The following is an 18,146-nucleotide window of genomic DNA, read 5'->3' as shown; positions in this document are numbered from 1 at the left end:
TTGTTAACTTTCCAACTTTCTCCTCTTGTCAATTTATAGACACACTACAAGAAAAACGTTAATTACCGACAATAGTAATTCGTCGGTAAAGACAAAAATCTGTCGATATTTTGTATTTACCAACGCATTATCGACGGCTAAATATCCCTCAGTAAAACCTTCATTGGAAAATTTTACCGACGGATGTTGTGGATCCGTCTGTAATTATCGACTAAATAATCCGTCGAAAAGAATCGTCAATAATTATTGATGGACTGCTCTATCGGCAATCCATCGAAAAAGACTAGGATTTACCGATAGATGGATTCGTCGGTAATTATCGGTGAAATTATCCTTCATTAATTACCGATAGATCAATATGTCAGTAAATCCAACAATTGAAGAAGGGTCTTTTCTGACAGTTAATCCGTCGGTAACTGGACTTTTTTTATTTTGGTTTTAGTTTGTTTCTTTCATATGCCTACTATACATCCATATAGAAAACACCAAAACATACAAACATACAACAGTTCCAAGTATCTTGCATATGCCATTATACCAAACATCCTATTGTTTATGTCTTGTACCAAAGACATATATAAGGATACCAAATAATCTAAAATATTTATCATATAATACATCATGATACCAAGTAACTACATAATTAAATCAGAAGTTTGTTAAATATTCCGTAAATTAATAATTTTCATAGTTAGGAAAAGATTCTTCATTCAAATTATCGTCCTCCAGATTATTTTGTTGTCGAGAAGCGTGTGACTACGGTTAAGTGATTTCAGAGTTTTGTTGTTGTGGTTGTGGCTCTGGTTGTAGCTGCTGAAGACGACCTTGACCATTGGGAGGGAGATATTGTAGAACTAGTGATTGAAAGTATCGAATCTCGGACCTCAATTGCTCATTTTCCTCCAGGCTTCATGAAAGTTGTTGCCTAATATTAGTAAGGTCCTCAGTATTAGAAGAGGAGGAAACTGATAGGCTTTGATTTGAACCTGTATATTTTGCAACAAGTTGGCCAGCCCCACATAGCCTTCCTTTCTTTTTTTTCCTCCAATTGTTTCAATCCAACACCTAGTCCTAATATTCTTGTCCTCTATAGAATTAGTAGAGGAATGCTTTTATGTTCCATCAACACCACATGAGGAAGCCTCAGATCTAACTTGGGAAAGCTTACTCTGAAATCCTTCTTGTAAGTAAAAAATAACCAATTATTATCTGATGGTATACATATATATATATATATATATATAATTGTTTAAGAGTAAATAATGTTAAACACTAAAAGAGGCTTACATGTGTCTTCCTAGATCTCTCATCCACATATTGGTCAATATCATTCCAGATATTAGTCTACTGAAAGACTTCATCAAGAAACACGTTTTGTCCAAACTCACATGCTTGCAGAAAATATGTTATAAATTTCATTTGATGTTAAACTTTAAAAATGTAGGTGAAATGTGAATAATAGAAATGTGTATGCCATCCGAAGGGCATGCTCGTGAGTGGTAATGGAGCCACATATATGTAAGGCCCCACCTGTTTTAGAAGCCCTATTTTTTTTTCTGTTTCACATTTGTTACGATAGCTTGGAGAATTCCAATGTTTTAGCAGCGGAGTCCACACATCATTTGGAATCCATTCTGGTCTTTCTCCAGCCATTCCAGCTTCTCTAAAAAGCTCAGATAGACGATGAGAAACTCTATTGTTGAAATTACTCTTAATTTCATTTTCATGCTCTGGTACCCACTAAACTCGCATTTATAACAAGACAATTAAAACATTATAACAATATTAAGCAGGGAAAAGTAGTTAACATCTTAATATAATAAAGGCTTAAATAGTCATTTGGTCATAGTTTTGGTTAACATTTTTCAATTTGGTCCTAGTTTAGGATTTCTTTTCAATTTGGTCCTAAATTTCATAAATTTTGTTCAATTAGGTCTTTTTCCTTAACTCCATTAAAATAGTTAACAGAGTAGTGTCGAACATGGATTGGTACTGTGACGTGATGCACTGTTGAATGACGTGGCTATTATTTTACTATAGTGCCCTTTTCAATTTTAATCAAAGCGGTTTAGGGTTAGAAATTAGTCGAAATTGGGATTAGGGTTTCATTAGGAATTGAGGATTCCGTTCAATTGAAGATCTAAATACATTGTACTTTTCAGCAAAGGTACTAAGTAAAATAACGACCACGTCATTCAACAACGCACCACGTCACAGTAACCGTCCATGTTGGACACTGTTCTATTAACTATTTTGACAAAGTTAAGGAAAAGGACTTAATTAAACGAAATTTACAAAATTTAGGACCAAATTGAAAAGAAATCCTCAACTAGGACCAAATTAAAAATAGTTAACCAAAACTAGTACCAAATGACTATTTAAGCCTGTAATAAATTAAAGGGTTAAATATGTTTTTGGTCCCTCAAGTTTTAGTGAAATTTGGAATTAGTCCTTCTTCGAAACTTTATACCAATTTAGTTCTTCATCTTTAAAATTGTGTGAATTTAGTCTTTTTAACCAAATTTTATTAAGTTTATCTGACGTTTCAAGCGTATTTCATGATAATATTTGAATTGTTTATACCATTTGACACATTTTTGCTTCAATGTTAACTCAAATATTATCATAAAATGCGTTTAAAATGTCAAATAAACTTAACAAAAATTGGTAAGAAGGACTAAATCCATGCATTTATAAAGATGAAGGACTAAATTGGTATAAAGTTTCGAAGAGGCACTAATTCCAAAATTCACTGAAACTTGAGGGACCAAAAACATATTTAACCCTAAATTAAAACATGTTACCTTGAAACGTTGCCAAAAATAATCCTTGTCTACCTCAAGTAATGCTCCCCATGATGGCGAATGTTGAAGAAATTGCTTAATTGTCTTTGTGATAGCCTGTGAAGCAACACTAGATGGAACAAACCTAAAAGTCGTCAAAAATTGTCATAAAATGAAAGATGAGGAAGATATATGTATATAATATAAACAATCATTTATATTGAATTGGAAATATTACCCTCGACCAATAAGTCCTATCAACGGGCGGTCATGTAGAGGAAGGTTATGTTCTGCATTTGAATTAGAATCAACGGTATTTCATGGTGCAACTATATCCTGTGGAACAGAGGATGGTGTAGAGTTGTCATTAGCAGTAGAAGATGGTGCACCAATCCAAGCTACAAATGGTACAACATGAGGTGAAGGGGATGGTGCAATGTGTGTAGAAGGGGTATGCACTCCTATGTGTGGAGCTAAGGAAGATGAAAATGGTATATGTAAGGTCGGGATAGAATTAGGGATAATTAACCTTGTGGGTGGAGCTAGAAAAGATGATGATGGCATATGTAAGGTCGGGATAGAAGTGGGGGTAAGAAACCTTGTGGGTGGAGTTGGAGAAGATGAGGATGGCGTATGTAAGGCCGAGATATATGGGAATGCTTGGGCGGAACCCTAAGCACAAAATTATTACGTCTCTTTCTTGGTTTTGCTATACCTTTCCCCTTATCAATTGGTGGGTGTCGAGGTGGACTTCCCGATGACATGGTGTAGTGAGTTTATGATTTAAGTTGTAAATAAATTAACATGGTGAATGACAATAAACAAAATAAACAGTTGCCAATTTATAACAAATTAATAATCAAACATTATAGTTTGCAATTTATAGCATGCATATCAAAAAAACAAAAACATATTAAAAACTTGAAGTATAATAACAACAAAGACAAAATTAGTTATTAGCATCATTGTCATCGTCATCGTTCTCCTCCTCTTCTTCCACTAGTTCTTCTTCTTCACTTTCTTCTTCATCATCTTCTACTTCTTCTTCTTTTGTCCTCCTCTTGTTGTTCTAACTCTTCATCATGACCTTGTATGTCATGAAATTCAGATACACATTCTACTTTAATCTTCATTAATGTGTGACATTTCATAAACTTGGTGAGGGACATCCTCTTCCACCTCATTTGATTCAATGCGACCTCTAGGCTTTGTTTTAATTGCAACACACCAACCACATTTGTTTATTTGAGATGTTGGATATTTTAAATAATTTACTCTTCTAACATTGTTTGCCAAAATAAATGGATCAAATGGTTGGTACCTTGAACTCATGTGAATGTCCACAATGTTATATTTAGGATCCATTCTTGTACCTTTTGTAAAGGGATCAAACCATTCACAAAACAAAAGTACAACTTTCTTCGGTTTATTAGATTATTGTACTTTAGTTCATATATTCTATGAATAACGCCATAAAAATCATCTTCACCTCCTTTGGTAAGGCCCTTGACTTGAAGACCACTATTTATAGTCTTTTTCCCTTTGCTTAATGAGTTAGTATGAAACTTGTACCCATTCACGAAGTTTGTGTGCCATTCTTTGACACATTTCATGGGCCAATTTGACAAATCCCTTAGTTATTGATTCCTCATACTGAATGGCTCATTATAAACCTTCAAATACAACATGCATGAAGAATTATGTTTCATGAAAACATATTTGTATTATTAATGGTACGATACATACTTGATATTTAAACCATTGAGGAAACTCAAAATGAATACGAGCAGAAACACTCATCTCAAGTATTTGCTCAGACATAAGGAATGAGATGGCCAAAATAATTACTACAATGGTCAATATAAATAGGCTTATATATAATTGACTACAAAGTTGTTCACAAATGAGATAACAACATACTCAAGATACAATTTGATTTTAGTGCAATTGTTTAACATATGAACATGAGTAGATTTAAACTTGGCATCAATTAACCAATGAATTGATTCTCTCCTTGCGTGATGCCCTGTTGTTGAAAAACAGACAACATTGACACATCACTTTGACATTCTACTTCATTCCTCCAATTGTGTGGTGACAACATGAAGTTATTGAAGTAATGAGAACAAAAGTATGTTGTCTCATAGTGTTAATAAGCTGCAAAAATAGAACCTTCAACTTTGGCCTTATTTTTTATTGATGATTTAGAATCACACATAAATAAGTACATTATTATGAAAAAGATTGGTGAGATAATTAATTATAAAAATTAATAGGGAGGTCATCTAGTACCTTTCAAATGGATACATCCATCTATATTGCACTAGTCCACTCAACAATGCTTCATGGGGGAGATGAATAGGAAGATGTTCCATGGAATCAAAGAATCCTAGAGGCAATATTCTCTCTAATTTGCAAAGAATAATTGGAATATTCTCCTTCATTCTTCTTAGTTATTCCTCTTTTAATGTTGTAGAGCACAAATCTTTGATAAAACATGAATGGGCAAAGCACTAAATGCAATAGGAAGTAATGTCTCCATGAATACATGGCAATCATGCCTTTTCATCCCATGAATTCTCCCCTTTTCAACATCAGCACATCTAGCCAAGTTGGAACTATAACCATTCGGCATCTTAAGTTCCTTTATCCACCGAATAACTCTGGTTATCAAATAAGTGAACAACCGGGAGCAATTTACTTACGATACTTAGTTGACATTCAAAAAAAAGTATCTAATGATTTATGAATTCAATACATCCTGTTTAGTAGAAAGACGTATATTCCTTGCTAATTATCAGATAATTACTTATTCACACACCTTGTGGGGGGCTAATAGTTTGCATTTCCCATCTCATGGAAAACCCTTTTCGCTCCGCTTAGCCCTACCTCCCCCTAGTAGGGGTATTTTAGTGATAGGTTCTATAGGAACTGGACGATCCTATTTGGTCAAATACCTAGCGACAAACTCCTATGTTCCTTTCATTACAGTATTTCTGAACAAGTTCTTGGATAACAAGCCTAAGGGTTTTCTTATTGATGATAGTGACGATATTGATGATAGTGACGATAGTGACGATATCGACCATGACCTTGATATGGAGCTGGAGCTTCTAACTATGATGAATACGCTAACTATGGATATGATACCAGAAATAGACCGATTTTATATCACCTTTCACTTCAAATTAGCAAAAGCAATGTCTCCTTGCATAATATGGATTCCTAACATTCATGATCTGGATGTGACTGAGTCGAATTACTTATCCCTCGGTCTTTTAGTGAACTATCTCTCCAGGGATTGTGAAAGATGTTCCATTAGAAATATTCTTGGTATTGCTTCGACTTATATTCCCCAAAAAGTAGATCCAGCTCTAATAGCTCCGAATAAATTCAATACATGCATTAAGATACAAAGGCTTCTTATTCCACAACAACGAAAACACTTTTTCACTCTTTCATATACTAGGGGATTTCACTTGGAAAAGAAAAAGTCCCATACTAATGGATTCGGGTCCACGACGATGGGTTCAAATGTACGAGATCTTGTAGCACTTAACAATGAGGCCCTATCCATTAGTATTATACAAAAAAAAATACATCATAGACACTAATATAATTAGTTCTGTTCTTCATAGACAAACTTAGGATTTCCGATCTCAGGTAAGATCGGTTCAGGATCATGGGATCCTTTTCTATCAGATAGGAATGGTTGTTTCACAAAATGTACTTCTAAGTAATTGCTCCATAGATCCTATATCTATCTATATGAAGAAGAAATCATGTGATGGGGGGGATTCTTATTTGTACAAATGGTACTTCGAACTTGGAACGAGTATGAAGAAATTAACGATACTTCTTTACCTTTTGAGTTGTTCTGCCGGATCAGTCGCTCAAGACCTTTGGTCTCTACCCGGACCTGATGAAAAAAATGGGATCACATCTTATGGACTCGTTGAGAAGAATTATGATCTAGTTCATGGCCTATTAGAAGTAGAAGGCGCTCTGGTGGGATCCTCACGTACAGAAAAAGATTGTAGTCAATTAGATAAGGATCGAGTGACATTGCTTCTTCGATCCGAACCAAGGAATCCCTTAAATAGGATTCAAAATGGATCTTATTCTATTGTTGATCAGAGATTTCTCTATGAAAAATATGAATCGGAGTTTGAAGAAAGGGGAGGAGTCCTCGACCCGCAACAGATAGAGGAGGATTTTTTCAATCACATCGTTTGGGCTCCTAGAATATGGTGCCCTTGGGGCTTTCTATTTGATTGTATTGAAAGGCCCAATAATTTGGAATTTCCCTATTGGGCCAGGTCATTTCGGGACAAGCGGATCATTTATGATGAAGAGGATGAGCTTCAAGAGAATGATTCAGAGTTCTTGCAGGGTGGAACCATGCAGTACCAAACACGAGATAGATCTTCCAAAGAACAGGGCTTTTTTCGAATAAGCCAATTCATTTGGGACCCCGTGGATCCACTCTTTTTCCTATTCAAAGATCAGCCTTTTGTCTCTGTGTTTTCACATCGACAATTCTTTACAAATGAAGAGATGTCAAGGGAACTTCTTACTTCCCAAACAAATCTTCCTACATCTATATATAAACACTGGTTTATCAAGAATACGCAAGAAAAGCATTTTGAATTGTTGATTCATTGCCAGAGATGGCTTAAAATCAATAGTTCATCATCTAAAAGATTTTTCCCTTCTAATACTCTATCTGAGAGTTATCAATATTTATCAAATTTGTTCTTATCTAACGAAGCGCTATTGGATCAAATGACAAAGACATTGTTAAGAAAAAGATGGCTTTTCCCAGATGAGATAGTTGTTGCTAGCTGCTCCAATAACGAATCATTGGTTTAACTGAATAACTAAAAAAAAATAGATAGACCTTTCTTTCTCTTCGTCTCAGGTCGATGGATCTTCTCACTTGAAAGATCCCCTATATCGATAATACACATTCTAGTTGACCGAGCCTAATTCAAATTGTTTTATTCCGAAGCAAAGAGATCCACGGGGCGGTTTGTCCTATTCAGATATTCACAACCAAGAAGTATTGAATTTTATTTTTGTTTTTGGATAGGCCCTGAAAGGAGAAGAAAGGTTGGAATGCCAATAGGCGTCTATATTTTGAATTCACCCGACCCGAAAGTACACTATCCATTTTGGGAACGTCCGGTGCCAAAGTCATTGAATGGGTAAGTCGCCAATTCCTAAAACGAACTATTTAATGTACTTTATCCGCCCGCTGGGCTACGAGTGGGTATTTTACCAGAGGTTTTTATTGTATCAATCTACCCTTGTGTGATTCTTGTTGAAGCATATACTCCTCGAGGAGAATAGGGTGTAGGGCGGACGATTTCAAAATCGATTACCCATTCATTAGATAGAGAAGATCACCAAGATTTCGTGATTCGCTGTCGAACTTATTCCAATTCAATAAGAGATCTCAATATTATGCCTTGAAGAGGACTCGAACCTCCACGCTCTTTAGCACAAGATTTTGAGTCTCGCGTGTCTACCATTTCACCACCAAGGCATCTTGAAAGTGAATCGTATTCCATGAATATGATATCTATTTAGTGTGATGTATGGAATATATGAGAAAGGTAGAGTGTTAGAGTCTTTTTATTGATTGGTCATGTCATATAGGCCCGAGTCGGACATCCAATTGGTTCGATTTGAATTATCCAGAGGATATCTTATCTATCTATATAGATAGATATAGATAGATATAGATATTCTATCAAAAAAATGGACTAAATTAAATCTATTTATCGATTCAATAGAAGCCCAAAGAGATTAATTGAATAGGGTCCTAAATAATGAGAGATATGTGAAAAACAGGTCCGATTACGCCTATTCCTAATCCTAAATAGAATGGACGCAAAGATCTATATGTAAACATAGTATCTATTTAGATACGCTCGAATAAACCCTTCTCATAATGAGAATGTATATAACCCCATTTCGGTTGGGTCCGGTATAGAATGAACTTAGAATCATGGAATCGACTCGATCATCAGATTTTCGATTCTAAGTTCATAACCCTAGCCCATTCCCATTTTGGGCGGAGCATATCTACTAATTCTTTGATTCCAGTTAGTAAGGTAAGAGTTGAACTAAGAAATAGATTCTAGAAGCTAAAAAAGGGTATCCTGAGCAATTTCAATAATAGGGTTCATTGATATTCCTGGTATAGTAGATGCTCCGTCAGGCTTTCGCCCATTGCAGAAAATTCCCCACTGCTGCCTCCCGTAGGAGTCTGTGCCGTGTCTCAGTCCCAGTGTGGTTGATCATCCTCTCGAACCAGCTACTGATCATCGCCTTGGTAAGCTATTGCCTCACCAACTAGCTAATCAGACGTGAGCCGCACTGACTTAGCTTCTTTTGTGGTTAAAGTGTAATTCACTTTAGGCTTTAATATTTTTCCATTCTCTTGAGCCTTCAACTCCAAGTCTTTTCACTTGCAATACAATCCTAAATCCCTTCTTGCCTTCTCGTTGTCTTTTGTCTTCCCTATCACATTCACAACAGTATTAAATATGTTCTCAAAGAAATTTTTCTCTATGTGCATTACATCAAGATTATGCCTTAACAAGTTATCTTTCCAATATGGAAGATCCTAAAAAATTCTTCTTTTTGTCCAATTATGTCACTCTCCATATCCATCTATCCTTGAACACAACTTTCCATGACTTTTGGAAAATGATTCAGTCTTCTCCAAACTTGTAATGGTGTCAACCTAGGAGGTGGCCCATCTGTTTCAGGTTGGCCTTTTCAAAAGTATTTAACATTTCTCCTGAAGTGATGGTAATTAGGTAAGAACCTACAATGTGAGTCAAACCAACAACTTTTGCATCCATAATTTAACGTGAATGACTTATTGTGCTCTATGCAATGCAGACAAGCTAATCTACCATGTGTGCCCTCAACCAGATAACATCCTATAAGCAGGAAAGTCATTAATAGTCCACATCAAACATGCCCTCATCATAAAATTTTGTTTTCTTGAAACATCATATGTTAAGATACCCACAACTTCTTCAAATCATCAATTAAGGGCTCTAATTGTAAGACCCGGGAAAAATAAATAAATAAGTAAATATTTATTTAATAAATGTGAGATTGGGAATATCTAAGTTAAATAATGTGGAGAGAGAAGATAAGGAATAGTACTAGCTTAAGTGGTTGAGGGTACTTGATTATATGAAAGGACTTGGGTTCAAGTCTTGTATATGATATTATGGTGTTAATAAATTATTTCATTTGTTTTGTGTGGGGATAAGATCTAGGTTCAAACCTTGGCTAGCACAATTTAGCCTTGACTTATTTGCATTTTTTTTATTCTGCAATGTTATGGAAAACCTATAAACCCTAGTAGCCGTCGTCAGAGAAACCAAAGAGACATGAAATAATCTATTACACTGTAATAAACTAACATGTTAATGGGTTAATTGCTATTTTCGTAGGAGAGTGTTAGAAGGCTGGAAGGAGTGCCCAAGGGTGGAGATCAAATGGGAGATCAATTATGGTTTAAGGAAGGATTCTAATAGTACTTTTGGAGCCAAAATTCCAAGTTAGGGGAGCTGCAATTTCTTGTTTTAATGATATTATATGCAATTGTGTTATATATTGATGCATGAAAGCTTTCTCCTGAATCAAATTCTTGTATCGTTTAATTCTTGATATTTGTAGTAGGCGATTTTAGAGAGTATGTGTGTGTTTGTGGTTTTCATTGTATTGAGTTTTCTTTGTGACTCAATCATTGTTATGATTATCATGATTCTTCTTTTGGATTTTGTGACCCAATCATTGCTATGATTACCATGATTCTTCTTTTTGGCTTGACGAGATGTTTAAAATTTTTCTTCTAAATACAACACACTAATATTATTCTTATTATTTATTTTATTTTATTTTTACTATTATTTATTTTTTTTTTATTATTATTATTATTCTTATTATTGTATTCTACTATTATTATTATTATTTTATTATAATTGTAATTATAATTATAATAATAATAATTATTATTATTTCTATTATTATTACTGTTATTTTTATTATTATTAGTATTCTTATTATTATTATTTTATTTTACTATTATTATTACAATTACTATCATTTTTCTTTTTTTTTATTTTTATTATTATTATTATTATTATTATTTTTATCATTATTAATATTATTATTATTATTATTATTTTGATTATTATTATTAATTTCATTTCATTTTATTTTATAATTATATTTATTAGTATTATTATTTATTTTATTTTACTATTATTTTATTATATTATTTTTATTATCATTTTTTTTATAAATGTTTTTATTAACATTATCATTGTTTTATTATTATTGCTTTATTTTATCATTATTATTTTATTTTATTAGTATTACTGTTTTATTATTATTGCTTCATTTTATTTTATGATTGTCTTCATTTTCATTATTATTTTTAATTTTACAATTTCCTTTTATTATTATTATTATTATTATTATTATTTATATTAGTATTATTATTATTTTTATTTTTATTACTATTTTTATTTATATTATTATTATTATTATTTATTATTATTATTACTATTATTTTCATTTTATTTTATAATTATCTTTATTATTATTATTATTTTATTCATTTTATTTTACTATTATTTTATTATTATTATTATCATTATTTTATTTTATTGATGTTTTTATTATCATTATTAGTGTTTTATTATTATTTTTTTAAGTTATCATTATTATTATTTGATTATTATTATTTTGTTTTATTAACATCAATGTTTTATTATTGTTGTTTCATTTTATTTTATTATTATTTTCATTTTTAAAATTTTGTTTTATTACTATTATTAGTATTATAATAATAATAATTATTATTATTTTGTTATTATTTTATTATTAGTTTTACTACTATTATTTTTATTATTATTATTTTCATTTTATTTTATTTTATTTTATAATTATCTTTATCTTTATTATTATTATTATTATTATTATTTTATTTATTTTATTTACTATTATTTTATTATTATTTTTCTTATTATCAATGTTTTATTTTATTTCTGATTTTATTATCATTATTATTTATTATTATTGCTTTATTTTTTATTTTTCTTATTTTATTATTTTATTATTATTAATTTATCTTATTAGTATTATTGTTTTACTATTATTGTTTCATTTTATTTTTTTATTTTTTTCTATTTGTATTATTTCGTTTTTTTTTATTATTATTGTTGTTGTTGTTGTTATTGTTGTTTTTTTTTATTACTATCATTATTATTGTTTTATTGTCTGTGCGATATTTTGGGGCAATGGTTATGTATTCTTCCTGCTTTTGTATATTGTTTGGTTGTTTAGGATTGTGTTGGACTATGATCCAGTCATGTGATTATGACTGGATAAGCATATCTCATGTTATGGATTGTATGTATAGTGCTTGGGGTTCTTTGGAACTTGCTTCAAAGTGCCAAAAACCAGTAGTAGTGACGCTACTAGTGTGGCGCCTAGCGGCTTGGAGTGTACTGCCTGGTGGCTTGGGGTGTGCTGCCAAGTGATAAGGGAAAACCAGAGAAGCTTGGAACGCATCGCACTTGGTGGAAAATGTGATCCCGCCAAGCGGAAAAGATCTGGTAGAGGCTCTAGAGAGGGTATGGCGCCTAGCAACGTGAGGTGACTGCTAGGTGGTGACGGTGCGACAAGGCTTTGGTATGGCGCGTTGTAAGACCCGTACAATTTAATTAATTAAATAATTAATTAATTAATAAATACGGGTAGGAAGAACATTTATAACATTAAATTCTGATTGGTATGACGTGGAAAAGTGCTAGCTAAAGTGGTTGAGAGTACTTTTATTGTGTGAAAGGACTTGGGTTTAAGTCCTATGTATGACATTTATGTGTTATTTAATTATTATTGTTTTAATAATATGTTCGAGCATGTTGAAATGATATAATACTTGAATTATATTAGTTAGCAAGAAATTTGAATTGGCCTGATGGTTTAACATTGACTTTACATTGGGGTGGTTATGGGTTCAAGCCTAGGAGAACCCAAATGAAACTTTGTTTTTGGCTATTTCTAGTTTTGGCTTGAATATGAAAGGGTAAAGGAAAACCCTAATAACAGGGTTTTGGTGGGTGGGCTACTATTGTGGTTGCAGAAGAGAGAACGAAAATTGAGTGTTTGTGAGGATTGAGAGTGTTGAGGGGAGTTTTGGGGCTAAATTGAGAAGAACCAAGGAAGGCCATTGGTGATCAAGGGAGAATTTTCAAAGTTCTAAGCAAAGGAGACCAGGTTAGGGGAGTTGGACTCCGATTTACTTGTTCGTCTTAATGATTACATGAATAATATGATAATATGATTGCATGATCCCTGTTTAATTGTAAATTTCTGATTTCTGGAGATTTTCCAAGAAACCGCCTGGCGGGCTATACATAGTCGCGCCACTCATACCATTTTTATGTGCTTTTTGGGTTCCTGGAGGCACTGCCTAGCGGTGAATCCCTGTACCGCCAGACGACGCAAGCCTGTACCCATTTTTTGGTTTCTCTGATGAACTGCTTGGCGGTGATGAATTTCTGCCAGGCGACGGGAGTTTGTTTAGCTTGATTTTGTGATTATACGCATTGTGGAACGATTCTAATCGGGGAAAAATCAAGGGTTAGTGGTTACGAGATGATTGATGTTGTATTTATTGAATTCCAGTATAAATGACGGTTAAAATTGATGGAACAGTGTTAGGGTTGGAAAGAATGGGGACCTTTGCTATTAAACCAATTGGTGCTGAAATTTTAAAGGGGAATGGTAAGGGTTGAGTGTGGGATCGCACATTGCGTTGTATACGAGTGAGTTGGAGTGTGAACTAAGGGGAAATTGGGTAGGAAATGTAGAAAGGGAATGAGGGAAGATGTTAGATGGTGTGACGCAACCTAGAATTTTCCAAGACTGATGCACCGCCAACCAGAAGCATTTTGGGAAGTTTGGAGTGCGCTGGGTTCGGATTGGAAGTTGTGATGACCTGGATATAAAATGATATTGGATAATTATGTGAAAATGCTTCTCCTGGACCTCTTTGGAGTTGGTTAGTAGATTGTGAAGGATAAGGGATGGAAATTAATGAGTGGGGTGAGAATTTGTGAATAGGTTATGTTGGGACTGAATATAAGGTATGACAAAGGTTAGTTAGGTATTGTTCATTAACCTAGCTAGAGGCTAGAATGGTTGACTTGGAGGAACTGATAACATGTGCATAAGGATCACATAGTATATTACAAGGCATCATTTCTGACTATTGTGTGGGTATGATTGGATTAAGTATGATACTAACAGTTAATAGTGACACTAGTCACAAGCTAGTATGAGATGCAGGAGTTGTGAGATTATTGAGGGGGACTGATATTAAGTAAAAAAACATTGGTATAGTGGGATAGAAGCACCGCTTAAGAGTAAGATTAGGGGGTGAAGCAATGACTGATAGGAGAAATTATATTTTGGAGGTATGCGACGATATAATAGAGGTTTACAAAATAGTTGGAGTGTAGAAAAATTAGTACAACACGTTGTACTAGTATGGCGCCTAGCAGTGGGGTTCAGCCACCAGGCAGTATCGATGGTCCAGAGAGCAGCGTTCACACATGGCTCCTAGCGGCAGAGAGCTTCTCACCAGGCGATAGCCGCAATATCAGTAGGCACCTAGAACTTGTGTGTCTGGCGGTAAAGGTAGTTAACTGACGAGTTTGGTAGTCTTACTACGTTGTGAACTATGTTTGTATTTGGGAACTCCATATGGCGTTGCACTGTTTGATCCGTGGCAATGGTTTCCCGGACGTGCTCTATCGGTTGTGGCCGATAGGTATGGCAGCAAGTCACCTTGAGGTAATCACTAAAAGAGGTAGAACACAAATGACCTGGTTATGGCCAGGGAAGATGAAATCAATAGAGGGATTTTGTTTGGCATGTTGCATGAAATATATAAGTGACTCATATATATGTATATGAATGTGTTTTGTATGCTTATTCTGTTAAGCTCACCCTATCTACTTGTGTTTGGCGATGATCGTGTGCGCGATACACGTGAGCAAATGATGTTGATGCAGGTGGTGTTGGTGAGACTTAGCCACGGAGCGGAGATAACATGAGAGTCTTTTTATTTATTATATTTGGAAATAAATTGTAAACTCTCATGAGACATTTTGGCTATTAACCTAGTTTAAAACACTATGGCTGTTTTATATTATTTTTGAGTTTTATACATTATGGAATTTTGGACTTGTCATAGATTTAATATAAGTTTTAAATTTTTCACGTTTTGGGAAATGAGGTTTTTTTAAATGAAAATGTTTATTAATTCTTTATTTATTATTAAAATCCATAATATCCTGACGGGATGTTACATTGGGTATCAGAGCTTTGTTTTCAAAATGATTTTTGGGGTCTAAGGGGAGTGAGCTCATCGTGTTACGCTAGCGTGACTAATTGCTTGTATTATTTTAATAGTTTCGAATGTGAAATCGTAATTTGAGTTGTGTGTGATGTACAACTGAAATATGTGGCGTGCACAAGCTATGGCTAATAGGAGGAAAAGGAACACTGCTGGAGCTGACGACATAGCTCAGGCGATTCATCGCATGGTGGACGCGATGCAACCTATAGTAGCGCCACCCAGGGCCATAGTTGCACCCAACGCCACCCAATCTCTATGGAGGACCTTATGAAGCATAGGCCAGCCAAATTCTCTAGCAAGGCCACTCCAGATGAGGCCGATGCTTGGCTGCGAGAGTGCGAGAATATTTGTAGAGTGTTGGAGTGCACAGATGCCCAAAGATTGTCGTTTGTCACCTTTCTTCTGGTGGCAGACGCAGAGTACTGGTGGCAGGGGATGTAGCGATTGATGCAAACCCGTGATGAGGAGGTGACTTGGGTTGCCTTCAGGACGTGGTTCCTGGAGAAATATTTCCCAGATAGTGCGAGGCACGAACGGGAGGCCGAGTTCCTGACACTTCAGCAAGGAACCATGACCGAGTAGGCTTACATCGAAATATTCGAGTACCTGGCACGATTCTACTCGCTAGAGGTCATAAAGGAGTGGAGGTGCAGAAAGTTTGAGGGGGGGCTGAAATACGAGCTACGCAGATTCTTAGTACCCCTCAGGATCAGAGAGTTTCCACTTTTGGTCGAGCAGGCCAAAACAGTTGAGCAACTCGAGACGGGACCTACCTGGGTGGCTAGACAGTAGAAAGTTGTTTCTGATGCTAGATCACAGAAGAAATCATACAGCAGACCACAAGCACCGTCCAGAAAACTACAATGCTTCAACTATGGTGGAGAACATCTAAGGAGGGATTGCCCAAAATTCTCTGGTAGCTCGGGAAGAGGCTCTAGCACTGGCAAGTGCTACATTTGTGACCAGACTGGGCATTATGCCCACCATTGCCCCAACAAGAAACCCGCTGGATGTGCGCCAGCCATGAAACCAATTAGCGATAGACCCAAAGCACTGGGGGTTTGTTTGCCCTAACGACCACCGAGGCTACTCAGTCAGGTAACTTGGTGTAGCTTTCTTATGTGTTATTTGGTCACGATGTTTTGGTGTTGTTTGACTCAGGAGCCACCCATTCATTCGTGTCTAATGAATGTGTGAGGAGGCTCGGGCTTATGATACGAGAGTTGGGGTGTGAGCTGATAGTTGCTACACCAACATCTGGCGAGGTATCCACCACTTCTGTGTGTGGGGTGCCCTATGAAGGTGGCAGGATGCAAGTTCACGATGAATCTCATCTGCTCGCCGATGGAAGGTCTTGACATAATTCTGGGGATGGACTAGTTGTTGGTCAATCATATTGTCATTGGTTGCGGACGACGTAGCATGGTATTCCCCAAGACAGTTGGTTTAGAGTTGATCTCAGCTTTGAGGGCGATAAATGAAGTGGAAGCTAGGGCCACTTATTTTATGGTAGTGGCTTAGATAGAAAAGAAGAGCACTATAAAGCACATTAGTCTGATTCTAGTAGTTAAGGAGTATGCAGATGTGTTTCCAGACGAGATACCAGAGTTGCCTCCGAGTAGGGATGTGGATTTCACCATTAATCTAATCCCTGGAGCCGGCCCAGTATCCATGGCACCATATCGGATGGCACCAGCAGAGTTGGCTGAGTTGAAAAAGCAAATAGAAGACTTGCTTGAGAAGAAGTTCATCCGACCATGTGCATCACCTTGGGGAGCACCTGTACTCTTGGTAAAGAAAAAGGATGATAGTTCGAGGTTGTGTGTCGATTACCGTTAGTTGAATAAGCTGACCATAAAGAATAAGTATCCACTACCGAGGATTGATGATATGTTGGATCAGCTGAGGGGAGCCGTAGTGTTCTCTAAGATTGACTTGAAGTCTGGATATCATCAGATTTTGGTCAAGCTGGAGGATGTGCAGAAGATGGCTTTCAGGTCGTGCTACGACCATTATTAGTATGTGGTGATGTCGTTCGGGGTGACGAATGCTCCTTCTATATTCATGGATTACATGAACAGGATATTTTGACCGTACTTGGATCATTTTGTTGTCGTATTTATTGATGACATACTGATATATTCTGATAGTCAGGAGGAGCATGCAAAGCATCTAAGAGTGGTGTTGGGAATTCTCAAAGAGCATCAACTAGATGAGAAGTTATCAAAATGCGAGTTCTGGCTGAAGAACGTGCAATTCTTGGGGCATGTGATATCGGCCCAAGGGATAGTTGTAGATCTGGGTAAGATTGAGATAGTGGTGAAGTGGGAGAGGCCACAAAAAATTACTGAAGTGTGGAGCTTTCTAGGTTTAGCAGGATACTACAGGGGATTCGTGGAGGGTTTCTCCAAGATGGTGAGTCCACTGACACAGCTCACCAAAAAGGACCAGCCTTTCTCGTGGACAGATGAGTGTGAGGCCTGCTTTGAGGATATGAAAAGGAGATTGACTACCGCACCAGTGTTGGCTATTCCTAATATCGTGAAAATGTTTGAGGTGTACTGTGATGCCCCATATCAGGGACTTGGTTGTGTGCTGATGCAAGATAAATGACCTGTGGTATATGCATCGAGACAGTTGAAGGTGCATGAGAAAAATTACCCGACGCATGATTTGGAATTGGCGACCGTAGTATTTGCCCTCAAAACCTGGAGGCATTATTTGTATAGAGCACAGTTCCGGGTATTAAGCGACCACAAAAGTTTAAAATACTTAATTATTCAGAAGGAGCTAAATATGAGGCAGAGGCGCTGGATGGAATACCTGAAGGATTACGACTTTGAGCTGTTATACCATCCTGGTAAAGCTAATGTTGTAGCAGACGCCCTGAGCAGGAA

General features: G+C 35.7%; 1 protein-coding gene across 1 annotated transcript; it reads left to right on the top strand.

Moving 5' to 3' along the window:
- The first annotated feature begins 16,920 nt into the window (after positions 1-16,920).
- On the top strand, positions 16,921-17,862 carry LOC114194954 (uncharacterized mitochondrial protein AtMg00860-like). The gene is made up of 3 exons (XM_028085355.1): positions 16,921-17,040; positions 17,152-17,246; positions 17,400-17,862. Exons 1-3 carry the CDS (start codon positions 16,921-16,923, stop codon positions 17,860-17,862), a joined length of 678 nt encoding a protein of 225 aa, XP_027941156.1.
- Positions 17,863-18,146: the final 284 nt, after the last annotated feature.

The sequence above is a fragment of the Vigna unguiculata genome, chromosome 8 (assembly GCF_004118075.2).
Source record: "Vigna unguiculata cultivar IT97K-499-35 chromosome 8, ASM411807v1, whole genome shotgun sequence".
NCBI classification, from domain to species: Eukaryota; Viridiplantae; Streptophyta; class Magnoliopsida; order Fabales; family Fabaceae; genus Vigna; species Vigna unguiculata.
The sequence above is the reverse complement of the archived record's forward strand: the minus strand, read 5'-3'. Positions and strand labels throughout refer to the sequence as shown.

What these genes read in the sequence shown, in the direction of transcription:
- LOC114194954 (XM_028085355.1), top strand. Translation starts at nt 16,921, where the DNA reads ATGGCACCATATCGGATGGCACCAGCAGAGTTGGCTGAGTTGAAAAAG. An exon ending in GGGGAGCACCTGTACTCTTG is followed by an intron (nt 17,041 to 17,151) that starts GTAAAGAAAAAG and finishes ATGTTGGATCAG; the next exon opens with CTGAGGGGAGCCGTAGTGTT. An exon ending in GTGCAGAAGATGGCTTTCAG is followed by an intron (nt 17,247 to 17,399) that starts GTCGTGCTACGA and finishes ATATTCTGATAG; the next exon opens with TCAGGAGGAGCATGCAAAGC.